This window comes from Sapajus apella, unplaced genomic scaffold, assembly GCF_009761245.1.
Source record: "Sapajus apella isolate SASKATOON/1434 unplaced genomic scaffold, GSC_monkey_1.0 scaffold94, whole genome shotgun sequence".
NCBI lineage: Eukaryota > Metazoa > Chordata > Mammalia > Primates > Cebidae > Sapajus > Sapajus apella.
In genome coordinates this window covers 4,512,492-4,540,476 of record NW_022437034.1, presented here as the reverse complement: position 1 = coordinate 4,540,476, position 27,985 = coordinate 4,512,492, and the positions used below count along the sequence as shown (strand labels likewise).

General features: G+C 39.5%; 1 protein-coding gene, 1 long non-coding RNA gene and 1 other non-coding gene across 7 annotated transcripts in view; 1 reads left to right on the top strand and 2 right to left on the bottom strand.

Moving 5' to 3' along the window:
- CFAP70 (cilia and flagella associated protein 70) overlaps nt 1–27,985 on the top strand; it is a 127,161-nt gene that overhangs the window by 81,715 nt on the left and 17,461 nt on the right. For all 5 annotated transcript variants that reach the window (XM_032256343.1, XM_032256340.1, XM_032256341.1 and 2 more), the window contains 6 exons: nt 10,967–11,125; nt 11,647–11,768; nt 13,421–13,573; nt 14,104–14,265; nt 16,371–16,460; nt 21,788–21,889. In XM_032256343.1, coding sequence (XP_032112234.1) covers nt 10,967–11,125; nt 11,647–11,768; nt 13,421–13,573; nt 14,104–14,265; nt 16,371–16,460; nt 21,788–21,889 — 788 coding nt within the window. The remainder of the gene's footprint in view (nt 1–10,966; nt 11,126–11,646; nt 11,769–13,420; nt 13,574–14,103; nt 14,266–16,370; nt 16,461–21,787; nt 21,890–27,985) is intronic.
- Nucleotides 8,083–8,186, bottom strand: LOC116535453. The gene has a single exon (XR_004262203.1). It is a non-coding gene; the product is annotated as a U6 spliceosomal RNA (small nuclear RNA).
- The window catches only part of LOC116535409, a 28,896-nt gene continuing 21,133 nt past the window's right edge, over nt 20,223–27,985 (bottom strand). The window contains exon 3 of the long non-coding RNA XR_004262187.1: nt 20,223–20,255. This is a non-coding gene — a long non-coding RNA (uncharacterized LOC116535409). The remainder of the gene's footprint in view (nt 20,256–27,985) is intronic.

The window sequence follows — 27,985 nt, the reverse complement described above, 5'->3', positions numbered from 1 at the left end:
CTATAGATATAGAGATATGTCTATGTATATAGAGATATGTCTATATCTATAGATATAGAGATATATCTATAGATATAGATATAGAGATATAGAAATATAGATAGATATATCTATTAAGATGCATCAGTCCATTTTAATAGGTAGATATATCTGGATAGCTCTATTTATCTCTATATCTATCTATATAGATAGATAGAGATAATAGATATGTCTGTATCTATATAGATATATAGATATATCTATCTCTATCTCTATATCTATATATATATCTATATCTATCTCTATATCTATATCTATATATATCTCTATATCTGTAGATAGATATATCTAACTATTAAAATGCATCAGTCCATTTTTCCCCCTTAGAGATATTTCTCCCTCCAAAGCCTTCTATCTTCCTTCTTCAATTCTCAATGCTTACCCTCTAGGCCTAATGGGCAGCTCTTCTCCTGGGATGTTCCTTTGCTATGATTCTGAAAATCTCCTTTCACTTCAAGATGCATCATTTCTTGGATTCTGTTCCTTCCACTTTCATACTTTGCTCCCTCATTTTGGTGGAGCACATCCTCCAGTAGCTTCATAACAAAAGTATGAGTAATAAATATACTGAGGCATTTCTGCATAAAATGTTTATTCTACAATAGATATTAATAAATAATAATGTAATAGAAAAAATATATATTTGCATGTATCACCTACATAATCAAAGCATCTTTTTTCATACACATAAAAATATAGTCATGTACCACTTAACATTTCAGTCAAGGATGAATTACATATTTGACAGTTGTCCCATGATAATATAATACTGTATTTTTACTGTACTTTTTCTATGTTTAGATACACAAATACTATCATGTTATAGTTGGTTCCAGTATTCAGTACAGTAACAGTCTGTACAGGTTTATAGTGTAGAAGCAATAGGCTTTGGAATTCCCATTTCATCACTTTTATTATAGTTTACTGTTCTGTCATTAAATTCTTAATCCGACCTTTATCTTCTTGATCACAGTGACTATAAAGTTTATGTCCCAAGCTCCTTTTTATTTTTATTTATGTGTGTGTGTGTGTGTATGTGTGTGTGTGTGTGTGTATATATATATTTTTTTTTAATAGAGACGGGGTTTCACCATGTTAGTCAGGCTGGTCTTGAACTCCTAAACTTGTGATCCACCTGCCTCGACTTCCCAAAGTGCTGGGATTACAGGCATGAGCCACCGTGCCCAGCCTTATTTATATTTTTTAATTTATATTTTCTCTCCTTTTTATTTGTTTTGGTTCATATTTATTTGTTTTTATTTGTTTTGGTTCATATTGTCATGTATCTTTGTGTGTCTGGTTACTTTTAAATCATATATAGGACACTCTGTTGGTAAACTAATTTAGTTTGAGGGATCAAGACGATTTGAAGATGATTTATAATTCTTGTGAACGCCTGTTTCAATTTTATTCTTATCCTTAGGGTGTAGCTCTTTGGTATCTCAACTCAAATTCCTTTTGGTGGTCATTGTCTACCAGTGTCTGCCATATGTCTCCTTGACGGTAAATCAAAAGTAAAGTTGAGCCTACCAGACTCTCAAGCTCACCCTTGAGACTCACATCCTACTCCAAGAAAATACAGTTTCAAATGATGAGCTGAAACCCTGGGCTTCTGTATTTCCTAGACTTGGGCTTAGAAAGTCGATCTGGTTAGCTCTCTGGTACCTTCAAGCATGTTTTTAAAAAATATATTTTGTCCACCTTTCCTGGTTGCACTCAGTGGGAAATTGGTGTGAATGACCCAGTCAATAATTGCCAGAAGCAGAAGTCCTTCCCATCTACTTTTCTATCCTTAAGGTTTTTTGGTATTTCTTGTAGTTTATTTTTCCTCTTCTGTTTTCTTCATCTTTATAGGTTTATACATTTTAAATTTCTTCTTATTTTAGTGAGATTTTCAAAATAAGAATAAGAAAATATATACACATGGCCTATCTACTCTGTTTAACTGGAAGTCTCCATCTTCTTCATTTAGACTCATATCCCATGTCCAACACATTCTTCTGTTGGTAATTCAGAATAGCACAATCTCTTGGCTGCCTTAATTTAACCTAATATTGTATTTCTTTACTTCTATATATCACCAGTGGAGCAATGTACATGTGTTTCATTTAATTTATCTCAATTTCTTCTTTTTCTTTCTTTTTTTTGCTGGGGGGACGAGCTGTTTATTTCAGGGAGAGGGCAGGGGAGGGGGCTCAGTCTTTCTTGGCAGCGGCTTTCCTCATGGCAGCCAGGATGTTGCTCAGTTCCTCCCACTTCCTGTTGGCGTGGATGTGTGTCCCCACCCTTTTTCTTGATGAACTTGAGGACCCGTTTGTCCTTGGAGACCTTCAGTAACTCCATGCCGTACCACTCCTGCAGGACAAAGCCACACACCTCCTGGATCACGTCCCGCACGAACTTGGTGTGTTTGATCAGAGGCCCGCGGCAGCGGCTGTGCCTGGGCGTGAGACCCACGGCCATAGGATAGCGAAGATCCATGGCTGCTACTCTCCATTGGCGACCGTGGCGGAAGGGCTGGCGCCGCGCAGAACTCCGTCAATTTCTTATATATCTAATTTATCTACGTCTTGTAATTTAGTTTCCATTCTATCAGCTGAAATCATATTTATAAGACTAATGTTCAATTTATAGTAATGAAAGCAGCATGAAGTGGTGTGGCAAACCCTCTTACAAATTACAAGTATAAAATATTTTTTAAAACAATAATTTGAAAGTGGGTTATCTGGTCTCTGTCATAAGTAATCAACTCTGCTACTGTAATGTGAAAGCAGTCGTAGACAATACATATATAAATGGATGTGACTGTGTTTCAAAACAACTTTTTATACATACAGGTAGCAGGCCAGATATGGCCCATAGGCTATATAGTTTGCAGCTCTTTGAGCAACCACTAAAAACAAACCACAGCCGGGCGCGGTGGCTCAAGCCTGTAATCCCAGCACTGTGGGAGGCCGAGGCGGGTGGATCACGAGGTCAAGAGATCGAGACCATCCTGGTCAACATGGTGAAACCCCGTCTCTACTAAAAATACAAAAATAGCTGGGCATGGTGGCGCGTGCCTGTAATCCCAGCGACTCAGGAGGCTGAGGCAGGAGAATTGCCTGAACCCGGGAGGCGGAGGTTGCGGTGAGCCAGGATCGCGCCATTGCACTCCAGCCTGGGTAACAAGAGCGAAACTCCGTCTCAAAAAAAAAAAAAAAAAAAAAAAAAAACAACCATAAATAGACATACTCTAATATACCACAGGTAAGTCAAAATGGGTTGCTAAAAAATGTTCACATAATTCACAGGAAGGCAGAAAAAGGAAAACAGTAGAGTAAGAAGGAGAGAGAACAAATAGAAAACAAATAATAAAATGGCAAACTTAAATCCTAACATAAATAAATGCTATCGTATTTTGCCCATTTTTAATGGGGTTGTTTATTGCTTGCTTGATTGTTTACATTCTTGTAGATTCTGGATATTAGACCTTTGTCAGGTGCATAATTTGTGAATATTTTTTCCCGTTATGTAGGTTGTCAGTTCACTCTGTTGATAGTTTCTTTTGCTGTGTAGGTGCTCTTTGGTTTAATTAGATCCCACTTGATTTTTTTTTTTTTTTCTTTTTTTGAGACAGAGCCTCTCTTCATAGTCCAGGCAGGATTGCAGTGGTGCAATCATGGCTCACTTCAGCCTCGACCTCCCAGGCCCAAGCAATCCTCCCATCTCACCCTCCCCAGTAGCTGGGACCACAGGTGTCCATGCTTGGCTAATTAAAAACATTATTTTTGGAGGGATGGAGTCTCCTTATGTGGCCCAGGCTAGTCTTGAACTTCTGGGCTCAAATAATCTTCCTGCCTCAGCTCCCCAAAGTTGGGATTACAGGCGTCAGCCACAGGGCCTGGCCTCCAATTGCTTTTGAGGACTTATTCATAAATTCTTCCCAAAGGCCGATGTCAAAAATGGAGTTTCCTAGGTTTTCTTCTAGGATTCTTATAGTTTGAGGTCATACATTCAAATCTTTAATCCATTTTGGGTTGGTTTATGTATATAGTTAGGGGTCTGGTTTATTCTTCTGCATCTGGGTAGCCAGCTATCCCATCACCATTTATTGAATAGGGCATCCTTTCCTCATTGCTTTTGTTGTTGTTGAAGATCAGATAAGTGTAAGTGTGCAGTTTTATTTTGGGGTTCTCTATTCTGTTCCATTGGTCTAGTATCTGTTTTTGTACCGATACTATGTTGTTTTGGTTACCGTAGCCTCATAGTATAGTTTGAAGTCAAGTAATGTGATGCCTCAAGCTTTGATCTTTTTGCTTGGGATAGCTTTGGCTATTCAGGCTCTTTTTTGGTTCCATGTGAATTTTAAAATAGGTTTTTTTGTTTTGTTTTTTTTAGCTCTCTAAAAATGACATCGGTAATTTGCCAGGAATAGTGCTGAATCTGTAGATTGCTTTGGGCAGTATGGCTATTTTAATGATATTAATTCTTCCGGCCCATGAATATGGAATGTTTTTCCATTTATTGGTGACACTTGCGATTTCTCTTAGCAATGTTTTATAGTTTTTCTTGTATTAGGAGAACTAATACACCTCCTTGGTTAGATGTTATTCTAGGTATTTTGTGTGTGTGTGTGTGTGTGTGTGTGTGTGTATTGTAAATGGGATTGTGTTCTTGATTTGGCTCTCAGCTTAAATATTATTGGTGTATAGAAATGCTACTTATTTTTGTACGTTGATTTCTGTATCCTGAAACTTTACTGAAGTCACTGATAAGGTTATTTATGTCTTCTAATTGTATTCATATGTGGAAACACTGTATAATGGTATGCTATTGCAGATCTCTTCCCAACTCTATGTTCAATGACATAATATTGGTAGCTCGAAATTGGCTATGGTAGGAGAATTTACATCATGGAAATCAGCAAATCAGGCTCCACACACACCCCTGACATCCAGTAGTTAAACATTTACCATCTCATCACTGGACACATAGGAAAACTTCAAGTATTTGGAAATTAAACAATATACTTCTGAATAACGCACAGATCACCAAGGCAAGTGGATCGCTTGAGGCCAGGAGTTCAAGACCAGTCTGCACAAAATGGCAAAACTCCATCTCTACCAAAAAAAAAAAAAAAAAGCCAGATATGGTGGCATGCCTGTAATCCCAGCTACTAGGGAGACTCAGGTGGGAGGATCACATGAGCCTGGGAGGTGGAGGCTGCAGTGAGCTATGACCGCACCACTGCTCTCCAGCCTAGGCAACAAATATTGACTGGCTAATATTCGTTAAGAATTATTGTGTCTCGGCCAGCCGCAGTGGATCACACCTGTAATCCCAGCACTTTGGGAGGCCGAGGTGGGTGGATCACGAGATCAAGAGATCGAGACCATCCTGACCAACATAGTGAAACTCCATCTCTACTAAAAATACAAAAAAAATAGCTGGGCATGGTGGTGCGTGCCTGTAGTCCCAGCTACTTGGGAGGCTGAGGCAGGAGAATTGCTTGAAACTGGAAAACGGAAGCTGCAGTGAGCCGGGATCGCGCCATTGCACTCTAGCCTGGTGATACAGTGAGACTCTGCCAAAAAAAAAAAAAAAGAATTTTTGTGTCTAACCAGGTATGGTGGCTCATGCCTATAATCCTAGCTACTTGGGAAGCTGAGGTGGAAGGATTGCTTGAGGCTACGAGTTTGAGACCAGCCTGGGCAACATAACAAAACCTTTATTGAGACTCTGTCTCAATTAATAAATACATACAGATCCAAATAAATAACCAACACACAGGTCAAAAAAGAAATCACAAAGGAAATTAGAAAATAATTTGAACTTAATGATAATGATAGCAAAACAAATCAAAATGTGCAGGATTAGCTAAATTAGTTTCTAGAGAGAAGTTTATAGCTATAGCTTGTGTTGGATAATAAGAGAAGTCTAAAATTTATGATCTAAGATTCTTCCTTAAGAAGCTAGAACAAGAAAATGAAATTAAACCCAAAATAAGTAAAAGGAAAGAAATAATAGCTCAGAATAGAAATCAATGAACTAGAAAACAGACAAAAATAGAGACAGTCAATAAGACCAATAGCTGTTTTTTGAGAAGATCAATGAAACAGATAAATCTGATCAGGAAAAAAGAGAAGTCACACTGCCAATATCACAAATAAGAGAGGACAGCCGGGCACAGTGGCTCAAGCCTGCAATCCCAGCACTTTGGGAGGCCAAGGTGGGTGGATCACGAGGTCAAGAGATCGAGACCATCCTGGTCAACATGGTGAAACCCCGTCTCTACTAAAAATACAAAAAATTAGCTGGGCATGGTGGCGCGTGCCTGTAATCCCAGCTACTCAGGAGGTTGAGGGTTGAGGCAGGAGAATTGCCTGAACCCAGGAGGCGGAGGTTGCGGTGAGCCGAGATCGCGCCATTGCACTCCAGCCTGGGTAACAAGAGTGAAACTCCGTCTCAAAAAAAAAAAAAAAGAAACAAATAAGAGAGGACATCACTGAAAATCTTTTAAATATTAAAAAATAAGGAGAAATTATTAACAATTTAATGTCAACAAATTTAACAAATTAAATGTATGAATACCTTGACAGACATAAACTAACAAGGCTTACTCAGGAAGAAACAATCTGAATAGGTCTATATATCCTAAAAAGGTTAAATGGGTAATTAAAAACCTCTCACAAAGAAAACTCCAGGCCCAAAAGGTTTTATTGGTGTATTTTATTAAATATTTAAGGAAAAAATATTTCCAATCATACCATATGTTCAAAAAATAGAGAAAAAGAGAATACTTCCAAACTCATACTTTGAGAAGTATCAAAACTAGACAAAGTATCAAAGCTAGACAAAGCCATACCAAAGAAAGAAGAGTACATACAAATAACTTTCATAAGCCTAGGCACAATACTTCTTTATTTTATTATTATTATTATTATTTTTGAGATGGAGTTTCGCTGTTATTACCCAGACTGGAGTGCAATGGCACGATCTCGGCTCACCACAACCTCCACCTCCTGGGTTCAAGCAATTCTCCTGCTTTAGCCTCCCCAGTAGCTGGGACTACAGGCGTCCACCACCATGCCCAGCTAATTTTTGTATTTTTAGTAGAGATGGGGTTTCACCATGTTGACCAGGATTGTATTGATCTCTTGACCTTGTGATCCACCTGCCTTGGCCTCCCAAAGTGCTGGGATTATAGGCGTGAGCCACTGCGCCCGGCCTTATTTTATTATTATTATTATTCTTTTTTAAGAGACAAGGTTTTATTATGTTGCCCAGACTGGTCTCAAACCCCTAGCCTCAAGCAATCCTCCCACCTCAGCTTCCCAAGTAGCTGGGATTATAGGTATGAGCCACCATACCTGGTTAGACACAATAATTCTTAACAAATATTAGCCAGTCAATTTTAGCAACATATATAAAAGATAATATAACTAAGCAGGGTTGTAAGATTAATTTCACATTTGAAAATCAATGAAATTTACCACTGGAATAGCTAAAATTAAAAAGATTGATAATTAAAAAGATTGAGAATATAAACATACGGATGTGGAGAAACTGGAATTCTCAAACATTGCTAGTGAGAATGCAAAATGGTGCAACCACTTAAGAAAACTGGTAATTTTTTTCTTTTTTTTCATATACTTACATAGCCTTCCAAAAAATGGCAATTTTTAAAGGTTTTTTTTGTTTTCTTTTCTCTTTTACTAAGACAGGGTCTCACCATGTTACCCAGGCCAGAGTGCTCTGGGGCAGTCATGGCTCACTGTAACTTCTACCTCTGAGGCTCAAGCAACCCTCCCACCTCAATCCCTCAAGAGTAGCTGGGGCTACACGTGTGCACCACCATGTCTGGCTAATTTTTGTTTTAGTAGAGATAAGGTCTCACTATGTTGCCCGGGCTTATCTTGAACTCCTGAGCTCAAGCAATCCTCTTGCCTTGGCCTCCCAAAGTGCTGAGATCACCCATGTGAGCCACCTCACCCAACCTCTTTTTTTATTGATACATAATAATTGTACATATTTATGCAATGATACTTTGTTACATGCATTTAAAATGTGGAATGCTTCAGGAATCTGTAAGTCATCTTTGTTCCAGGGCCATGCTAATCTCCGTGCTGTTTCAAATTTAATATATGTGCTACTGAAGTGAGCACAAAACTGCCAATTTTTGAAATAAGGTTAAACATACATACACATGCCAGCAGTTTCACTCCTAGATCTTAACCCAACAGAAACAAACATATCCTTGCAAAGATTTGTATGCAAATGTTTAAATATAATGATTTATTTTTTTAATAGGGACTGGAAACAACCCAACTACCTATTGATAGATGAATGATTAATTTTCATATATCCACACAATAAAAAAATACTCGGCAATAAAAAGGAACAAATTACTGATAAGTACAACATGGATGAATCTCAAAAACAGTATGCTAGGTAGATAAACCAGCTGCAAAAGAGTGCATACTGTATGATTCCATTGAAATGAAATTCTAGAAAGAGGAAAATAAACCTGTATTGACAGAAAGCAGATCGGTGGTTGCCTTGGCCTGGGAATTGGCAGAGCATGAGGGAGCTTTTTGGAATATCAGTAATGCTTTGTATCTTGGTTATAATAGTGATTACACGAGTGTATACATTTAAAACACACTGAACATATACTTGAAGGGGGATACTTTATTTTATGTAAATTATACCTTAGGCCGGCACAGTGGCTCATGCTTGTCATTCCAGCACTTTGGGAGGCCAAGGTAGAAGGATTACTTGAGGCTAGGAGTTGGAGACCAACCTGGGCAACATAGTGAGACCCATCTCTACAAATTTTTTTTTTTAATTAGCCAGGTGTGGTGGTGCACACCTATAGTCCCACCTACTTGGGAGGTTGAGGAGGGAGGTTCCTTTGAGCCACAGCAAGCTATGATCATGCCACTGCGTCCCAGCCTAGGCTTTGTGTCAAAATACATATATGTATATATGCACACACACACATATACCTGTATATACATATACATATATATCAGAAAATTTTAATGTTAACCATTTTTTCCATTGTTACTCCTCAAGGATCACTCTGCAGTTGTTAACAACTTTCTCCTTCCTGAAGTCATGTTGGATTACCTCCTCATCTCCAGCAGCTTTGGTTTCTTTTGTTAGCTTTTCTTTCTGGTCACATTCATTAGATATAATCATTTCCAATAATCCAATCTTACTATCTAAGAATTTACCTACCCTTCTAGTTTTCATTTTACTGCTCATAACTCTCAAATTTAGCTCTTTGACCAACATCCCTATACAATACAGTAGTTGGATTTTTTCACTTGTAAACTCAACTTCAGCTCCCAAATTGCTTCTACATCTTTATATTAGGCACCCAAGCTTATGATCTCAGAGTTATCCCTGCTCCCTCTTCCTTCCTTTCTTTTTTTTTCCACCCATGCAGAAAAAGATGGCTCTTTCTTTCTTTATTGAACTTTCCCCCATCCCCCTCAGGTGAATTCCTAAGACCAGTTGGTTCTCTTCGAAAATGTTCCCTGTATCTTCCCTTTAGATTTTCACTACTCTCCATTACCGAATATCCAGACTGTTATAACAATAACAGGTCTCTTTGCCTTCATCCACAATTTTTCTCCTTGCACATAGCACTGCTAGCATAGTCTTCATAAAGTATCACTTTCATTCTCTACTTTTTTTGCTCAAAACTATTCAGTGGATCTCCTCTGTTCTCCTCTTGCCTAGAGGAGAAATATCCTAGCATTCAAGTATCAATACAATCGAGCCCAACCTATCTTTTCCTTAATTTTCCCTATGAAATCCTCAGGACCCATTAAAATAATTAGCTCACTACTTCTAATGCTCTCGCCAGTGGCATGCTTCCAGCCCTGAATGCCCCTCCCTCTTTGCTATTCATTTTCTACCTATTTTTCAAAGCTACATTTTTGCCCTAGCTGGAAGTGACATCTTTTGATTTGGGGCCACCTAGTACTAATTTCCAGCCTAGCATTGCTTTTATTTTTATTTATCAAACATTCATTTGATAGGCAGCATGGCATGTTTGACAGCATCAGCAGATTATTTAACAACTGTCTGATTCACGTTTTTAAAAGGAGCATAACAAAAATAATATCTCATAGTGTTGTAAAAAATAAATGATATGGATTAAAGTCTTTAGCGCAATACATGGCATATGGACATGTTTAAAAATAGCTATTGGCTGGGTGTGGTGGCTCATGTCTATAATCCCAGCACTTTGGGAGGCCAAGGCGGGTGGATCGCCTGAGGTCAGGAGTTTGAGATCAGCCTGGCCAACATGGTGAAACCCTGTCTCTACTAAAAATACAAAAACTAGCTGGATGTGGTGGCAGGCCCCTGTAATTCCAGCTACTCAGGAGGCTGAGGCAGAGAATTCCTTAAACCCAGGAGACAGAGGTTGCAGTGAGCTGAGATCACACCACTGGGCTCCAGCCTGGGCGACAGAGTGAGACTCTGTCTCAAAAATAATAAAAATAAAATAAATACAGCTATTATATGATTAATTATATGATGATGATTATTATTGAACACTGAGATAAGATGAATAGAATTCCTGTCTCTTAAGGGCTTTAACATTATCTAAAAACGTTTTAGTTTTCTCATCTGGATTCTTCAGAATCTGAATTTAGCAAATAAAATAGGGATCTGCTTGATATTATCATGGCTTGGACTAGCAGCAAGATTGTACTGGGGGGAGTCACAGTGACAGAGACTGTTTTGTCAGTTTAGCTTGTGCTCTTTAAATTATTAAAAAATATAAACAAGCCTACCAAACAAGTCTATCCTTCATGAAATATTTAGGGAATATATTTCTTATGCTTTGCAAAATGTATCTCTTATAATAACTTTTAAATTCCCAATGTAAGAAGTTTTATTTTTCATTAAAATTTAATCTGTTTAGGACCAGGAGCTACATTATCTATTCTAGACAAATTTCTTGAAGAATCCTCCAAACTGCAGTCTGATTCACGAGAACGCATTTTGTCTACACAAGCTTGGGATCCAAGTATACACCAAAATTTATCTAACACATTTATCAAGGAGGTACCAACAAAGAAAGGTAACTAGAAATAAAGATTTCCACTTGGAAGAGGGGCATAAGCTAGATAAGGATGAAGACTCTTGCAATTATAAAATGGCAATCCTGACTTGTTTAAAGTTGATTAGTTGCCTAAATTATTTAATATTAACTAGACTCTGAAATCCAAACTCTTTCAATAAGCAAAGATTTTATATTTAGCTCACAGAAGTAGCCAACTACAGACCTATGATTTCCTAACAGGTCTTCATTTTTTAAAAAAAATCTACAAATTGTGTTTCACATTCAAGAAGATTTGAATACTTTTTAAAAGCTTTTCATTTGGTTGTACTTGCATTTGGAACCACAAGTAGATTCACCTTGAGAACCTTTGAGTTCTCCTTTTTCAGGACCATTGCTGAAGAGCAATCAATTGCTTTCCAGATTATGCTCTCTCTCATGTATTAGATGAGAAAACTCTCCCTGTTATGTGAGTGTGTCTGAATTTCTGACACTTTTTCTGTTACATTAAATCTTCTGCCCTTTTAATGTAATATTTTCAGAAGTATCAAAATGCGAAGATTCATCAGCTCTTCTGCATCCTGGCTTTCATTATGGTGCTTCTCAAACTACCACCATCTTCATGGAGACCATACGTTTCTTGATGAAAGTCAAGGCTGTGCAGGTCAGAATGTTTGGAAAAGGGCAAGTAGATGGAAAGATTTTAGCGAACTCCTTATTCTATCCTTAATGGTATCTTTCAAGCTTAGATATTTGTGAAGCAGAAATCAAATATGGTTTTGAGAGCATACCTTAAGCCCAATGGGAAGAACATCCAAACATGAACCACTCTTTACTCAAGGCAGCAGCAGATCTCACTCCAGGTCCACTCCCTGTAGAGTACCAACAGAGCTAAATCAGACTCTAAGGTGTATGTTGCCTGATATTACTTTATTATGGGAATTCATTATATGAGTGTTGGGGGTTCACAGGAGCCAAATCATTCCCCTCTTCCCCTCTAGGTTCTGATCCAACTGGAAACATACACAGTACTATATGGGGGAATAAAAATATTAGCTTATTTTTATTGGTAAAACTGGGCTGGAGAACATAACTGGCCCCACATTTGACTTACCCATGAAATCACAGGTAGAGCAGCTAAAGAACTGAAGCCTCCTCTCAGAGAAGCATAGCATCCTAATAGGTCTGCCTACCACATGGGAAGCAAGAAGCATATCCATGAGCAAGGAGTAGGAGGGAGAGCAAGATTCAGGAGCCAAGAGTGTTTGGTTTTGATCCTGTCGAGTGCATGCCCCACTTGAGGGCAGGCAAGGTCAAGAAAGGGCAAGAATTATAAACTGGGTTGGATTGGGCCACATTAAGAAGAAGCCTTTAACACATTAACCCTCCTCAAAATAAAAACAGGGTCTCTTCTCCCAGAGCTAAATATGTCATTAGCCCCTCAAGGTCAGAGACTCAGAAGGCAGGTAGAAAAAATAGCTGCAGCTATTCCCTCTAGTGTTCTTCTAAAAATGTATAAGTATAATGTAGAATTTTCTAGATTATAGGCAAAGATATGAACAGTGGGAGAAGAAAAGAAGGATTTACCTTTGATTTAGCAAGTATATCTAACTTTCTTAAATTTGTAGTCTTATAAAGTATAAAAAGCAAAGATTTGGCCAGGCAAGGTGGCTCACACTTATAATTCCAGCACTTCTGGGGGGCCAAGGCAGGAGGATTGCTTGAGGCCAGGAGGCTGCGGTAAGCTATGACAACACCATTGCACTCCAGCCCTAGGTGACAGAGCAAGACCCTGTCTCTAAAAAAATAAAAAGTACAAAAATACAAAAATTGGCCCAAAGTACAAAACTGGTAAACATAACCAATGTTTGGAGGTACATCCAAAACAGACATTTATGTTTCTAAGATTTCAAGTCTAGATTGTTAGAAAGGCAGTTTTGCCTCGCTGTAAATTTCCTTACAATGTCAGCTGCCTGAAAATGTTGCCTTCTATGTAAATGGGGTGGTTGATGATATGCCTTTGTCTGCTCTATTTTCTAACACTCACCTAGTATGATGACCAGCAAGACCAGAATTGTACAATATTGCATGTTATTCACTTGGAAATATCTTCATTTGGTGACTAAGTGAATAGCTGGTAATGAAACTATGAAGTGCTGAATGTTTGTAATTCATCCTTTACTTTTTGAAGTTGAGGATATTTATTTCATTCTGTAATACATTTCTTATTATTTATTATCAGAGACAGAATCCTTCAACTGCAAAAGACACAATGCAGCCATTTATATGTTTCCTATAATCTGATTGTCCTTGCAGTTTGTGCACAGAGTGCTTGCACATGAGCTGTTATGCCCTCAAGGAGGTCCCAGCTGTGAGTATTACTTGGTGCTGGCCCAGACACACATTCTTAAGAAGGACTTTGCCAAGGCAGAGGAATACCTCCACCAAGCGGCCCAGATGGACTACCTGGTAATGACTTTTGCTGAAGCCTCTTGAGTCTGGAGAAGGGGCTTTATTAAAGGTGGTGATGCCACATTGCACGTAGATTTCTGGTGAACAGAGGTGGTGGTCATCAGCTGTCAGTAAACTTATCTTTCTATACCCTTCCATTTGCTTTTCTTAAGTAATCATGAGTTTTGCAAAGGGCAGAGAAAGGGGTATCTTTAGCTGATAGTGTTTATTTCAATTTTTCTAGGTTTCTTCTGTTTTCTCATGTGAATAGTATGGGGGTTATGCTTGAATGTTTTTCTTAATATTTACTCCACACCCAAAACGGCTTTGAAGAATGCACGAAAGAAATCTGAGGGCAAACCTAGAAAAATCTGAGTACAATTAATTGGTTATGTTTCTGAGTGCTCTTAGAAAAAGAAGACCGTTGATCTGAAAGAAGAAAAAGAAAATAGACTTAATCTGTCTACATTTAAATGTTAAACAAAGGTCATCAAGGTACTTTTAAATACTACCTTATGCCATGTACTACTTGTTTTTTACTTTCCCAGAGCCCCAATGTCTGGGGCCTGAAGGGCCATCTCAATTTTCTGAGTGGAAATCATGCCGAGGCCAAGGCATGCTATGAACGAACCATTAGCTTTGTAGTGGATGCTTCTGAGATGCACTTCATCTTCCTGCGACTGGGACTCATCTATCTGGAAGAGAAAGAGGTGAGGGGTAGAGAGGGAATAATCCCATGGTCTGGGAACTGATTGTAATTGAAGCATTAACACCCATCTGTGTGGACTAAAAATTGTAATATAATAATGACACTTTTACATCCAAAGATAAAGTGACTTGCCCAACCTCAGACAACCAGTAATTAGTGGAAGCAGCATTCAAACGCAGGCAGGCTTGTAGCAGGAGCGGCCTCAGGAAACGGATCTCTTGGACACTGAATACAGGGAGAAGGAGTTTATTCGGCCAGGAGCAAGGTGGCATATTTGCCTAACAGCCAGGCTCCCCTAACAAAGGAAGTTTCCTTCTTTATATAGGCTTATACTTTAGAAGTTACACATGGAAGAATCTTAGGTTTATAGCTTAACATATGAAAAGGGTCTCAGTTTACAGTTTTAGGAATTACATATGAAAAGGGTTTCAGTTTACAGTCTTAGGAATTACATATGAAAAGGGCTTCGGTTTACAGTCTTAGGAATGAAAAGGGGAAGTTGATCTGAGATGCCTGGGTCTCCCTCTTCAGCCTGTGGTGTTAACCATTATGCTGCTAAATAGTTCTTAAGAACTCAGTAATGTTATGTTAGTTAAAATTGTATTAGCGGCCAGGCGCAGTGGCTCAAGCCTGTAATCCCAGCACTTTGGGAGGCCGAGGCGGGTGGATCACAAGGTCAAGAGATCGAGACCATCCTGGTCAACATGGTGAAACCCCGTCTCTACTAAAAATACAAAAAACAATAGCTGGGCATGGTGGCGTGTGCCTGTAATCCCAGCTACTCAGGAGGTTGAGGCAGGAAAATTGCCTGAACCCAGGAGGCGAAGGTTGTGGTGAGCCAAGATTGCGCCATTGCACTGTAGCCTGGGTAACGAGCGAAACTCCGTCTCAAAAAAAAAAAAAAAAAAAAAAAAAATTGTATTAGCAGTAGTAAAAACATTCTTAGCTTGACTTATCTAAAAGAAAGTATCATGGGCTTCAAAAGGTCTTCTCTCCAAACTTTCTCTTAAACACAAAGGGCTATATTTAATCTAACTGAGGCTAACCCTATTCCATAGTGCACTGTGACTTGACCATAGAAACAGTCCCTCCCCATATTTGGGGAAATATTCTGAGTTCTTTGAAAAAAACAAACAAACCTTTCTCTTATGGAAATTTCAATACATGCAAAGCAAACAGAATAGTAAAATGAACTACCATGGATCCATTGTCTCATTTTAACAATTATCAACATTCTGCCAAAGGCCTTTTGACTCACTTGCTTTTGTTTTGACTTTATTCTGTTTTTTCCCCTCAGAACACCCAGTTGTCTTTTCATTTAATATAAAACAACAGCAACAAGAAATTGCAATGCCATATAATGTGAGTGACATTGCAGTAAGCTGAGGTGGCGCCACTCAGGAAGGCTCATATAGGCTTGAGAGAATTCCCTGTCCCATTGTAGTGAAATATATAAGGAAAAATTTTCTTTCTGATGTCACTGAAAGCTGCATCTTCAGAGCGCGCTGACTTAGGCAGTCCCTGGGCAAGCAGCTCTTAAGGTGTTTGCTGCGGCTCTGCTATAGATACGTCTTGTCTTGGAGATAAAGGACAAGAAATTGTCCCTTCAGGGCTATGTCTTTTGAAAGTTTGTTTTTTGAGTTTTTCTAAAATCCTAAGACCTATTACAACAAAGGGAATAGATTTCCAGAATAATGAGGCTGTATCAAGTATACTTTTTAGTTCAGAGATTGCATGTCTGTCATGCCACCATATTATGTTACATTAAAGTGAAAGAAGGTAATCCATGAAGTCTAGGTAGAATTCAGATAATCATTATAGTCACCCAGAACTTTCAGTGTAACTCCTTGCCTCAACTCTTACAGAGACTGTAAATGTCTTTGGAAATACTTCCAAGTGAAAAGTCTGCCCTTCATGTGATCTATCCATATCCTCTTACCAATCTTCTTGCGATAGCTCTTTTAAGGTAGACGTAAAAGTACAATTAAAGGACTTGCTTAACTTAGATTGTTCTGGAGCACAACTATCAGAGATCCCATGATCATCCCAGCAATATGGGGTTTGAAGCCTCTAGAACAGTAGCTTTGTGGTGCTTTCTTTCTGCAGTATGAAAAGGCAAAGAAAACCTACATGCAAGCCTGTAAGAGATCACCTTCATGCCTTACCTGGCTAGGACTGGGAATCGCCTGCTATCGGGTAAGAGGATGAAGGCTTGAGAGTAGGCCTGTGCATACAGCTGGCCTTGATTCTTTGGCCTTCCAGGCATCCTGGGGGTTTGTGATGACGCTGGAATAACAATCAGGGCAGTCTGCTCTAATGAAAAGTTGTTCTTCAAAGGTGTTCAGTGAACTGAAGTTCACTTAACTAACTAGAAAAGTAGAAGATCTTTAAAAAATCCCACAAAAACCTGAACCAAGAAATTATGTAACAAAAACAATTCATGGTATTTGGTATAGACACTCTTTTGTGACATTATCTGTAAGAAAAAGGTCATATGGGAGATGAGAATCTATTAAAGTCAGTTGAAGAAATTGATTGACACTTATTAATCACTGTGACCCTTCGATATGCAGGAGGAGTTACTGTAGCTTCTGGTAGAAACTTTTGCTCTGCTTCCCCTAAAATCTCTTTACTTAACCTTCCCTCCTTTCCTCCAATCTTCAAAGAGGCATACATCCTCGTGTTCCTGCCTGATTTCTTCAGGTATATTATTGATTCCATGCCTCTCCTTTTCTTTAAATATCTACTCACTCATTTTTTACTTTTTTTTTTTTTTTTTTTTAGATAGAGTCTCACTCTGTCTCCCAGGCTAGAGTGCAGTGCTGCAGTGGCGCCACCTCAGCACACTGCAACCTCTGCTTCCTGGGTTCAAGTGATCCTCTGCCTCAGCCTCCTGAGTAGCTGGGATTACAGGTGCCCACCACTATGCCAGGCTAATTTTGTATTTTTAGTAGAGATGGAGTTTCACCATGTCAGTCAGCCTGGTTTTGAACTCCTGACCTCAAGTGATCTGCCCGCCTCAGCCTCCCAAAGTGCAGGGATTATAGGTGTGAACCACTGTGCTTAGCCCCTCATTGCTTTTTTTCAACCATAAAGATAGTATATGTTCATTATAGAAAATTTAGAGGAAGCCGGAAGCAGTGGCTCACACCTGTAATTCCAGCACTTTGGGAGGCTGAGGTAGAAGGATCTCTTGAGCCCAGGAGTTTGAGAGAAACCAATCTGGGCAACAGAGCAAGACCCCATCTCTACAAAAACATTAAAAATTAACCAGGCATGGTGGCATGTGCTTGTAGTCCCAGATACGTGGGAGACTGAGATGGGAGGATTGTTTGGTGGGAACACAGAAGTTAGAGGCTGTAGTGACCCACAATTGCACAACTGCACTCCAGCCTGGGGGACAGAGCAAGACTTCATCTCTAAAAATAGACAAATAGATACAAAATATGAAGAAAACATTTAAGTATCCATAACTCCACAAGTTGGTGATAACCACTGTTAACATTTGAATGCATTTTCCTCCCATTTTTTTTCATATGTATGAAAGCAATTTTAATGTAAAAATTGTAAATATTTACTGCTTTGTAGTCTTTTTTCTACTTAACAATATAGTGTTGGTATCTTCTTACAGCACCAAATAATATAAACATGAATTGGAATGACTACATGGTATTCTTTGATATATGGATAAATAAATAGGATGATCATTTAATTTATCATACAAACCAGCATCCTTCTGAGAATGAAAAAGATGTTGTTAAAATTATACAAGGCCAACCAGGACATAAGGTCATGTATACATAAGCTATGTGCCCCCTGATCTACCTTCCCAGAAAGGATGTTAAACATCTATAGCTGTTAGAAACTTGACAGCATTGTGAAAAGTACAAGAACCAGCTATACAAACTATTTGGTATAACTCATGCTTCTATTTGTTTGAGAGTTGTTAAAAAAAAATTTCATTGAGATAGAAACAAAAAAATAATTTAGCTAAGTACTACCACTAGGATGTCCAGTAATCTTTACCCTCTCCCATCAGTGTTTTAGTCATACCATACCTATGTGTGGATATACCATAAGACCAATTATTGGGTATGTTGTTAGCTATTATAAATAAAGCTGAGATAGGCTCAGCATGGTGGCTCATATTTGTAATCCCAGCACTTTGGGAGGCCAAGGTGGACAGACTGCTTGAGCCGGGAGTTCAAGAGCAGCCTGGGCAATGTGGCAAAACCATGTCTCTACAAAAAAAGTTACAAAATTAGCTGGATGTGGTGGCATGTGCTGTGGTTCCAGCTACAGGGGAGGCTGAAGTGAGAGGATCACTTGAGTCTGAGGAGGTGGAGGCTACAGTGAGCCATGATCATGTCACTGTACTCCAGCCTGAGCAATGGAGTGAGACCCTGACATGGTTTGGCTGTGTCCTCACCAAAATCTTAACTTGAATTGTATTTCCCAGAATTCCCACGTGTTGTGAGAGGGACCCAGGCGGAGGTAATTGAATCATGGGGACCAGTCTTTCCCATGCTATTCTCATGATAGTGAATAAGTCTCACAAGATCTGTTAGGTTTATCAGGGGTTTCCGTTTTTGCCTCTTCCTCATTCTCTCTTGCCTCTGCCATGTAAGAAGTGCCTTTTGCCTCCCACCAGGATTCTGAGGATTCCCCAGCCATGTGGAATTGTAAGTCCAATTAAACCTCTTTTTCTTCCAGTCTTGGGTATGTCTTTATCAGCAGTGTGAAAACAGACTAATACAACCTTTGTCTTTAAAAAATAAAAACTAACTAACTAAATAAAGCTGAGATAAACATTCTTGGACATAAATCATTATATTTAACTCTGATTATTTCCTTAGAATACATTCTAAGAGATTGTAGAAATATTTTTAGTCTTTAAATTATAGTGTTAATTTGCCTTCTGGAAAGTCTATATACTGATTTATACTGTCAGAATGTGTGAGAGCCCATTTTATTGTTACCTCATTAACAATGGGCATTATGATTTGCCAATTTGATATGTATCTTAATTTGCATTTTTGTTCCTAAGGTTGAAATAATGTTATCTAGGTATTTCTTGTAAATTGTTTGTTCATTTCTCTGTCCTATTTGCCCTTCATTTTATTGCAATTAGACATGTACCCTTGCCACTCTGCTGAAACTTCTCTAACAGAAGTCCCGTATGACATCCTAATGGCGAAGTGCAGTGGACACTTAGATGAAGTCTCTGTGGCAGTTAACCTTATTGACCACTTCCTTCTTGAAGCTCTTTCTTCCCTTGGCTTCAATATTACTGCGCTCATATTCTTTGAGTTCTGCACCTTCCTCTCTGGCACCTTTTTCAGACTTTTTACTGGCTTCTCATCTTTTCCTCACCTTAGTTGTTGGTTTCTCTTGGTTTCTATACTCAGTCCTTTTCTCTTGTTACCTTATTTGTTCTCTCTAAGATGCGCCATCTACCCCAGTTGTCTTAACGGTCACTGTGCCAGAATGAATTCTAAATCTTGAGTTTATAACACTTTTCAAGCTCTGGCTGACACTTATATCAAACACTGCAATTAACAGCTCTGTTGATGGTTCTCCAGATACTTCAAAATGCACATATTCAAAATACACCCTACCTTATCCCTGAAGTACTTACATTCCTTAAGCCAGTACCTTCTCCTGTATTCCCTATTTTAGTGAATGGGACTATGATGAACAAATCAACCAACTCAGAAACCAAAAAGCTATCCTAGGCCTTCTTAAGTACTATGATTACAGGTGTGAGCCACCATGAAATATTTATTCTATACAGAACAATTTATGTGTTTGATTTTCCTCTGTTTTTGTTTGTTTGTTTGTTTTTTGATACAGAGTCTCACTCTGTCACCCTGGCTGGAGTGCAGTGATGCAGTCTCAGCTCACTGCAACCTCTGCCTCCTGGGTTCAAGCGATTCTCCTGCCTCAGCCTCCTGAGTTGCTGGAATTACAGGTGTGTGCCACCATGACCAGCTAATTTTTGTGTTTTTATTAGAGACAGGGTTTCAGCATGTTGGCCAGGCTGGTCTTGATATCCTGAGCTCAGGTGATCTGCCCACCTTGGCCTCCCAAAGTGCTGGGATTACAGGCATGAGCTACCTCACTTGGCCTGTGTTTTATTTTTCACACATCTGTCAATGAGCTCTTTGAAGGCAGGGATTGTATTGTATGTATGTATGTATGTATGTATATATGTATGTATGTCTTTATTTGAGAGGGTCTTGCTCTGTCACCCAGGCTGGTGTGCGGTGGCTCAATCTTGGCTCATTTCACTCCCTGCCTCCCAGGCTGGGTTGATTCTCCTGCCTCAGCCTCCTGAGTAGCTGAGACTGTAAGATTTTATTTTTTTACTCCCACCATCTACCATACTGCCTGACGCAGAGCAAATCCTCAGCAAATGTAGCTTGATTAAATAGTGAATTAATGTCTCAGAGACTTTAAAGTGGGGGCCAAAGTATGGGCGTGGGTGAAAGACCATTCTCCACCTTGTCTTGGTCCTAGAAACCCATTATTATTTTAAAACAGAAAAATTGGGCTGGGCACAGTGGCTCATGCCTGTAATCCCAGCACTTTGGGACACTGAGGCAGGCTGATTGCTTGAGGCCGGGAGTTTGAGACCAGTCTGGCCAACATGGTGAAACCCCATCCCTACTAAAAATACAAAAATTAGCCAGGTGTGGTGGTGGGCACCTGTAATTCTAGCTACTTGGGAGGCTGAGGCACAAGAATCAACCTGGGAGGCAAAGGTTGCAGTGAGCCAAGATGGTGCCACTGCACTCCAACCTGAGCAACATAGCGAGACACTGTCTCAAAAAAAAAAAAAAAAAAAAAAAAAAGATAGAGAAAAGAGAAGAGGTACTCTACTGGGGAAGGGAGAGCCTTTTGGAATGTCTTACAAAGCAAACTCACAGTTTTAAGAAGCAATAACGATTTCCATGTGCCCAGAGCTCAGAGAGCACCCTAGAGTCTCTGAATATTGCATTGGTTGCTCAGGATTGAGCTGTTAATAACTGATATTAGGGGGAAAAAAGCTTTCTGGACAATAGTATTTCAACAGGAAAATAAGACTTTTATCTCAAGAAAAGGATGTACAACGTAAAGAAAAAAACTATAAATGTATGTTGCAACCCACTGTGTATGGAGGCATCACTGAATGATGCACACATGAGAGCGAATTCTTGTGAATTTTCAACCTTGCACCTGAAGCTCCATGGTTTATAGATGTCCTGATGGGACTGCTGTAGAGGAAAGGAAGGAAGGGATATAAGTTGAGAGCCTACTAGGCAGGGCTCCAGAATCCCCAACCTGGCTCTTTAATCAGAGCAGTTCTATTTTTAATTGGTTCATATATTGAACCACCACATAAAATTGCATTTGAAGAAAAGAGTTCTGATGCTAAAAATACTAAAAATTTGAAAACCATTGGTATAGGTCATGTACACCAATATTATTAGGGCATAGTGGTTTCAGCTAAACTAACTCATGTGTCTCCTTTTTGTGTCAAGCTGGACGAGCTCACAGAGGCTGAGGATGCTCTCTCTGAAGCCAATGCATTGAACAACTACAATGCTGAAGTATGGGCATATCTGGCTCTGGTCTGCCTGAAAGTGAGTGTTTATTATCCTTACACAATCCCCTTTTAGGGCACAGAGGTGAGGGGTCAAGTAAGCAAGGGGCAGCAGATGGCCAATAATAATGCATGGTAGCTGAAATCTGATAAGCTGTAGGTTTGGTCATTTGGCCCTTCCATGATGAAAAAGGAAGGGCCAAATTTGGGCAGGCTGTACTTGAAACATACTTAAAAATAATATATTTATGTGTGTTTTCTCTGCAAAGGAAGTTCTAAAAATGGGAGCAATATTGTATCAGAATATAAACTAAGTCAAAGATTAATGAAGGAGATGTCCTACTAGTATTTCTGAATCATTTTGTCCCATTGACATGCTGGCTGAGGGTCCTTTCTTTGATTTAGATGGGATATTGGGTGGAGGGTATTGTGGGAGTTCATGATAGGTGCTTTACCTATTAAAAATAACTCTCCCGCCGGGCGCGGTGGCTCAAGCCTGTAATCCCAGCACTTTGGGAGGCCGAGGCGGGTGGATCACGAGGCCAAGAGATCGAGACCATCCTGGTCAACATGGTGAAACCCCGTCTCTACTAAAAATACAAAAAATTAGCTGGGCATGGTGGCACGTGCCTGTAATCCCAGCTACTCAGGAGGCTGAGGCAGGAGGATTGCCTGAACCCAGGAGGCGGAGGTTGCGGTGAGCCGAGATCGTGCCATTGCACTCCAGCCTGGGTAACAAGAGCGAAACTCCGTCCCCCCAAAAAAAAGAAAAAAAAAAATAACTCTCCCATAGACTTAAATAACTTGTGTTATCAGTCTAAGATCAAATTGTGACTAATGAGAGCAGCCCTCATCTTCTACTGGCCAATATGACACCAAATTGGCAGGGAGTATTATTACAAGAGAAATGAACAAAATTACTAGGTTTTCTTTTTCATGTAAATATCCCAAATATCAATATTAAAAAACATACCTGAGGTCTGGCTGGGTGTAGTTGCTCATACCTGTAATCCCAGCACTTTGGGAGGATGAGATGGGCAGATCTCTTGAGCTCAGGAGCTCGAGACCAGCCCAGGGAACATGGCAAAACCCCACCTCTACAATAAATTAGCCAGACATGGCAAGGAGCACCTCTGGTTCCAGCTACTTTCGAGAGCTGGGGTGGGAGGATCGCTTGAGCCTGGCTGGCAGAAGTTGCGGTAAGCTGAGATTGTGCCACTGCACTCCAATCTGGGTCACAGAGTGAGACCTTGTCTCAAAAAAGAAAAAAATAAATAAATAAAAAGAAAATACCTGAGTTCTTACCCCAGCTCTCCCCTAATTAGCTCTAGGCTCTGAGGCAAGTCACCTAACTTTATTGGGCCTCAACTTCCTCATCTTTAAATTAAAAGGGTCAGTATGGAAGAGCATAACATAATTCTCTTTGAAACTGATAGATCAAATAGAAAAAAAAAGGATATATATACAGATGTATAACCCATTTAACAGGTTGGAGTTCAAATGCAAGTGTAGAACTCTTCACTTAACAATTAGAGGACACATATTCTTTTCAAGTACAAATGAGTTATTTATGAAAGTTGACCACATACAAAACTAGAAAGCGGGGTTCAGCAAATACATACAGATCACACAGCAGTAAAATTATAAATCAACAACTAAAATAAAGCCCAAAAGAAACTGGAAACTGAAAACATGCTTATAATTAATTAATGAGTCAATGAAGAAACATTGTGACAACTTCAATTATGAAGTCTTGTGTTGTGCTAGGTAGAATTCTAAAGATGGCCCCCTTCCCCAAGATTATTTTATTAAACACTAATCTGGGTACTGCTGTGAAATGATTTTGCAGATATAAATAAAATACCAAATCAGTTTACCATAAAATACAGAGATTATCTGAGGGACCTGACCCAGTCAGGTGAGTCTTCTAAAAGCAGAGAATTTTCTCTGGTGGTGGGGGGCAGAAAGGAAGTCAGATTTAAAACACAAGAATCATTCAGTATAACAACCCTGGCTTGAATATGGAAAAGGACCACATGTCAAGGAATGTGGGTGGCATCTGGAAGTTAACAGCAGCCCCTGCTGAAAGCAAGGAAATAGGAATTCTATGAACTGACCTGAATAAGTTTGGAAGTAGATTCTTCTCCAGAGCTTGCAGATAAGAACCCAGCACAGATGACACGTTGCTTTTGGACTTGTGAGACCCAAAGCAAAGAACCAGTTGAACAATGTCAGGCTTCTGATCTATGGAAAATGTGATATGATAATGGGTGTTATACACAGCAGTAGAAAACTAATTAGGCCTTGTAGTAGATTTTTTTTTTTTTTTTTTTTTTTTTTTGAGACAGTGTCTTCCTCTGTCGCCTAGGCTGGAGTGCAGTGGTGCTATCTCAGCTCACTGCAATCTCCGCCTCCCGAGTTGAAGCGATTCTTCTGCCTCAGCCTCCCAAGTAGCTGGGATTACAGGCGCCTGCCACCACACCCAGCTAATTTTTGTATTTTTAGTAGAGACAGGGTTTTACCATGTTGGTTAGTCTGGTCTCGAACTCCTGACCTCAGGCGATCTGCCAGCCTCGGCCTCCCAAAGTGCTGGGATTACAGGCATGAGCCACCACCCCTTCCTTTTGTAGTAGATTTTTATAATAATGGTCCACATTTAATTATGCTGTCATGTCCACATCCTTTGCAATGTTGTGTTGCCACTCACTCCCATCAAGAGATGGAGTTTCTTTCTCATTTCTCCATCCCCTTGAATCTAAGCTAAACGTGTGACTTTCCCTGACCAGTAGAATATGGTAGAAGTGACATGTGAATTCTCAGAGGTTAGGCTTTTAGAAGCCCTTCAGCTACCACTCTTTCCCTCTTGGAACTCTGGAACCACTGTGCTGTGAAGAAGCGCAGTTTAGCTTTAGAAGGCTGTAAGAGTCCACATGGAAGATAACTGAACCACTCCAGCCAACAGCCAACATTAACTGCTATTTGAGTAAGCTTTTCTTGGACCCTTCAGTCCTAGCCAAATTATCATATGACCTCAGCTGCTTGAGTGATCTCAGGGAAAACCAGCAGAACAGCCCAAATTGCCTGTAGAATTTTGAGAAATAACATATTGTGTTTTAAGCCATTAAGTTTTGGGTTGGTTTGTTATACTTCAGTAAATAACTGAAATGAGACTGAATAAAAACAAAGCCAATATATATTAGAATTATAGGATAAAATTAAAGCAATAGAGAATAATTTATAGCCTAAAATACATATATTGGAAACAAAGATTGAAAAATCAATGAATTAATTATTTAAATAAAGTAGTAAAGGGAAAGCAAGGAAACCCAAAGAAATTATAATTGAGAAAATGATAAGGAATAGAAATAATTGAAAATTTTAACCAGGACATAATAGGATTAACAAAATTATGAGCCGATTTTTGCAGAACAGTGAACAGACAAACCTCTTGCATGACTAAGAATTTTCTTTAAAAAGGGAAGACATAAATAATATTAACAGCAAAATGGAGATTAAATTAAAATCGTTGGCTATTTTTTTTTTCTATCTCCAGTAATGGGTATAAGCAAAATAATTGGCTATTCTTATTCCATTAATCATTTAAAAAAAGTAAATCACTGGCTACAATTTATACCCATTTATGACTTTTAAAAAAGCAAACTAGTTTTTTCTTTTTTTTTTTTTTACCTTATCCCTGAAACACCAAAACTAGCTTTTTAAAAATCTGAAACTACATCTCCCAAAATCTATACTATTATATGAAATGGTGAAGAGTTAGAAGCATTCCTTTTGAAGTCAGGAACAAGTTAAGGAACTATTACTTCTACTTGAAACTATACTGGAGGTTCCATTAAGGCAATAATACACATACATATACACATAAAAGAAACTGAAGGTAAAAAGATTCGGTAGGAACCCAAGAAAATCTACAAGCAAACTGAAAGATGTAATAAAAGAGCTCAGTACTGAAATGGTAGATAAAAACCTAACAATAATGGTTACTAGTCAGGGCAGGGGTTGGGGAATAGAGTATATAGGGAGATGTGTGGAAGCAAAACTCAATGTATGCTTTATTATATCCTTTGGACTTTTGAATCACATAAATGTAGTCAATGAAGATATACACAAAGAAGTGGGTAGACAAGGTTGCTTGATAAAAGATCAATATAAAAATCAATATTATCAAAATCAGGTATCATCAGGAAAAATCAATTTGAAAGTCTAATTTTTTTTTTTTTTTGAGACGGAGTTTCGCTCTTGTTACCCAGGCTGGAGTGCAATGGCGTGATCTCAGCTCACCGCAACCTCCGCCTCCCGGGTTCAGGCAATTCTCCTGCCCCAGCCTCCTGAGTCGCTGGGATTACAGGCACGCGCCACCATGCCCAGCTAATTTTTTGTATTTTTAGTAGAGACGGGGTTTCACCATGTTGACCAGGATGGTCTCGATCTCTTGACCTCGTGATCCACCCGCCTCGGCCTCCGAAAGTGCTGGGATTACAACAGGCTTGAGCCACCACGCCTGGCCGAAAATCTAATTTTTAAAGTCCCATTTAAGACCTGTGTCGAGAAAATCATAAAACTTTATTGTAAAAGAAAATCTAGGCCGGGCGCGGTGGCTCACGCCTGTAATCCCAGCACTTTGGGAGGCCGAGGCTGGTGAATCACGAGGTCAAGAGATCGAGACCATCCTGGTCAACATGGTGAAACCCCGTCTCTACTAAAAATACAAAAATTAGCTGGGCATGGTGGCGTGTGCCTGTAATCCCAGCTACTCAGGAGGCTGAGGCAGGAGAATTGCCTGAACCCGGGAGGCGGAGGTTGCGGTGAGCCGAGATCGCGCCATTGCACTCCAGCCTGGGTAAGAAGAGCGAAACTCCGTCTCAAAAAAAAAAAAAAAAGAAAATCTAATACAAAGATAAACCATGTCCATGGGCAAGAAGTTTTAATCACATAAAATGAAAGTTTTCCCTAAATTAATATCTACGTTTAAGATAAGTCTAATAAAAATAATGACATAAGATTTTCAAGGAACTTGATGAGATAAACCCTAAAATTCACTTGGTTGAATGAAGACCAAAAAAAAAAAAAAGTTATAACAGTCTGGAAAAAAGAATAAGGAGCAAGGGGTTTCCTGTTAAATATCAAGCCTTATTATGTAACTGCAATAATTAACACTGAGTGCTATTAATGTAAGAGTAGATAAGTGAAACAATTGGCAGACAAAATAGACCCACATATATATGGAAACTTAGGTTTTGAATAGATGGTATTTAAAAGTAATTGGAGCTTTCTAGAATTTACCTTGATGCTCTTCCTCTGACAATTTGAAAATGGGTGTGCACAAGTTATTAATTACAGCATTATTGTAATAACAAAATAATAGAAACAACCTAAATGTCCATGGAGTTTATTTATTAAACATGGGAGAATATTTAAATAAACTGTAGTATATTCACATAATGGAATACTATGCAGCTGAAAAAAAATAATGAGGAAGATCTCTATGAACTGATGTGGAATGATTTTCAGTTTATGTTAAGTGAAAAAAGTGGAGGAGGATCCAAGATGGCCGTTTAGGAACAGCTCGGGATTGCAGCTCCCAGTGAAAGCGCAGAGGGTGAGTGGACGCGGCATTTTTATTGCCCACAGACTGGGAAATTCCCAGGCGGAGGAGTTCCACAGGTTGCCAGCGCAGCTGTTTCGGCCAGCGCCGCTGCTTTGTCCCACGCGGCTGCTTTGTCGGCGCCCTGGAGCAGCGGTTCTCCATACAAAATACACCAGTCTGGGTGCCCTCTTGGCTGGCGGTTGGAGCCACGGGAAGTCGCCCATTCGTCTGTTTAAAAAGGGGACTGAGGCCGGGCGCGGTGGCTCACGCCTGTAATCCCAGCACTTTGGGAGGCTGAGGCGGGTGGATCACGAGGTCAAGAAATCGAGACCATCCTGGTCAACACGGTGAAACCCCGTCTCTACTAAAAATACAAAAAATTAGCTGGGCATGGTGACACGTGCCTGTAATCCCAGCTACTCAGGAGGCTGAGGCAGGAGAATTGCCTGAACCCAGGAGGCGGAGGTTGCGGTGAGCCGAGATTGCGCCATTGCACTCCAGCCTGGGTAACAAGAGCGAAACTCCGTCTCA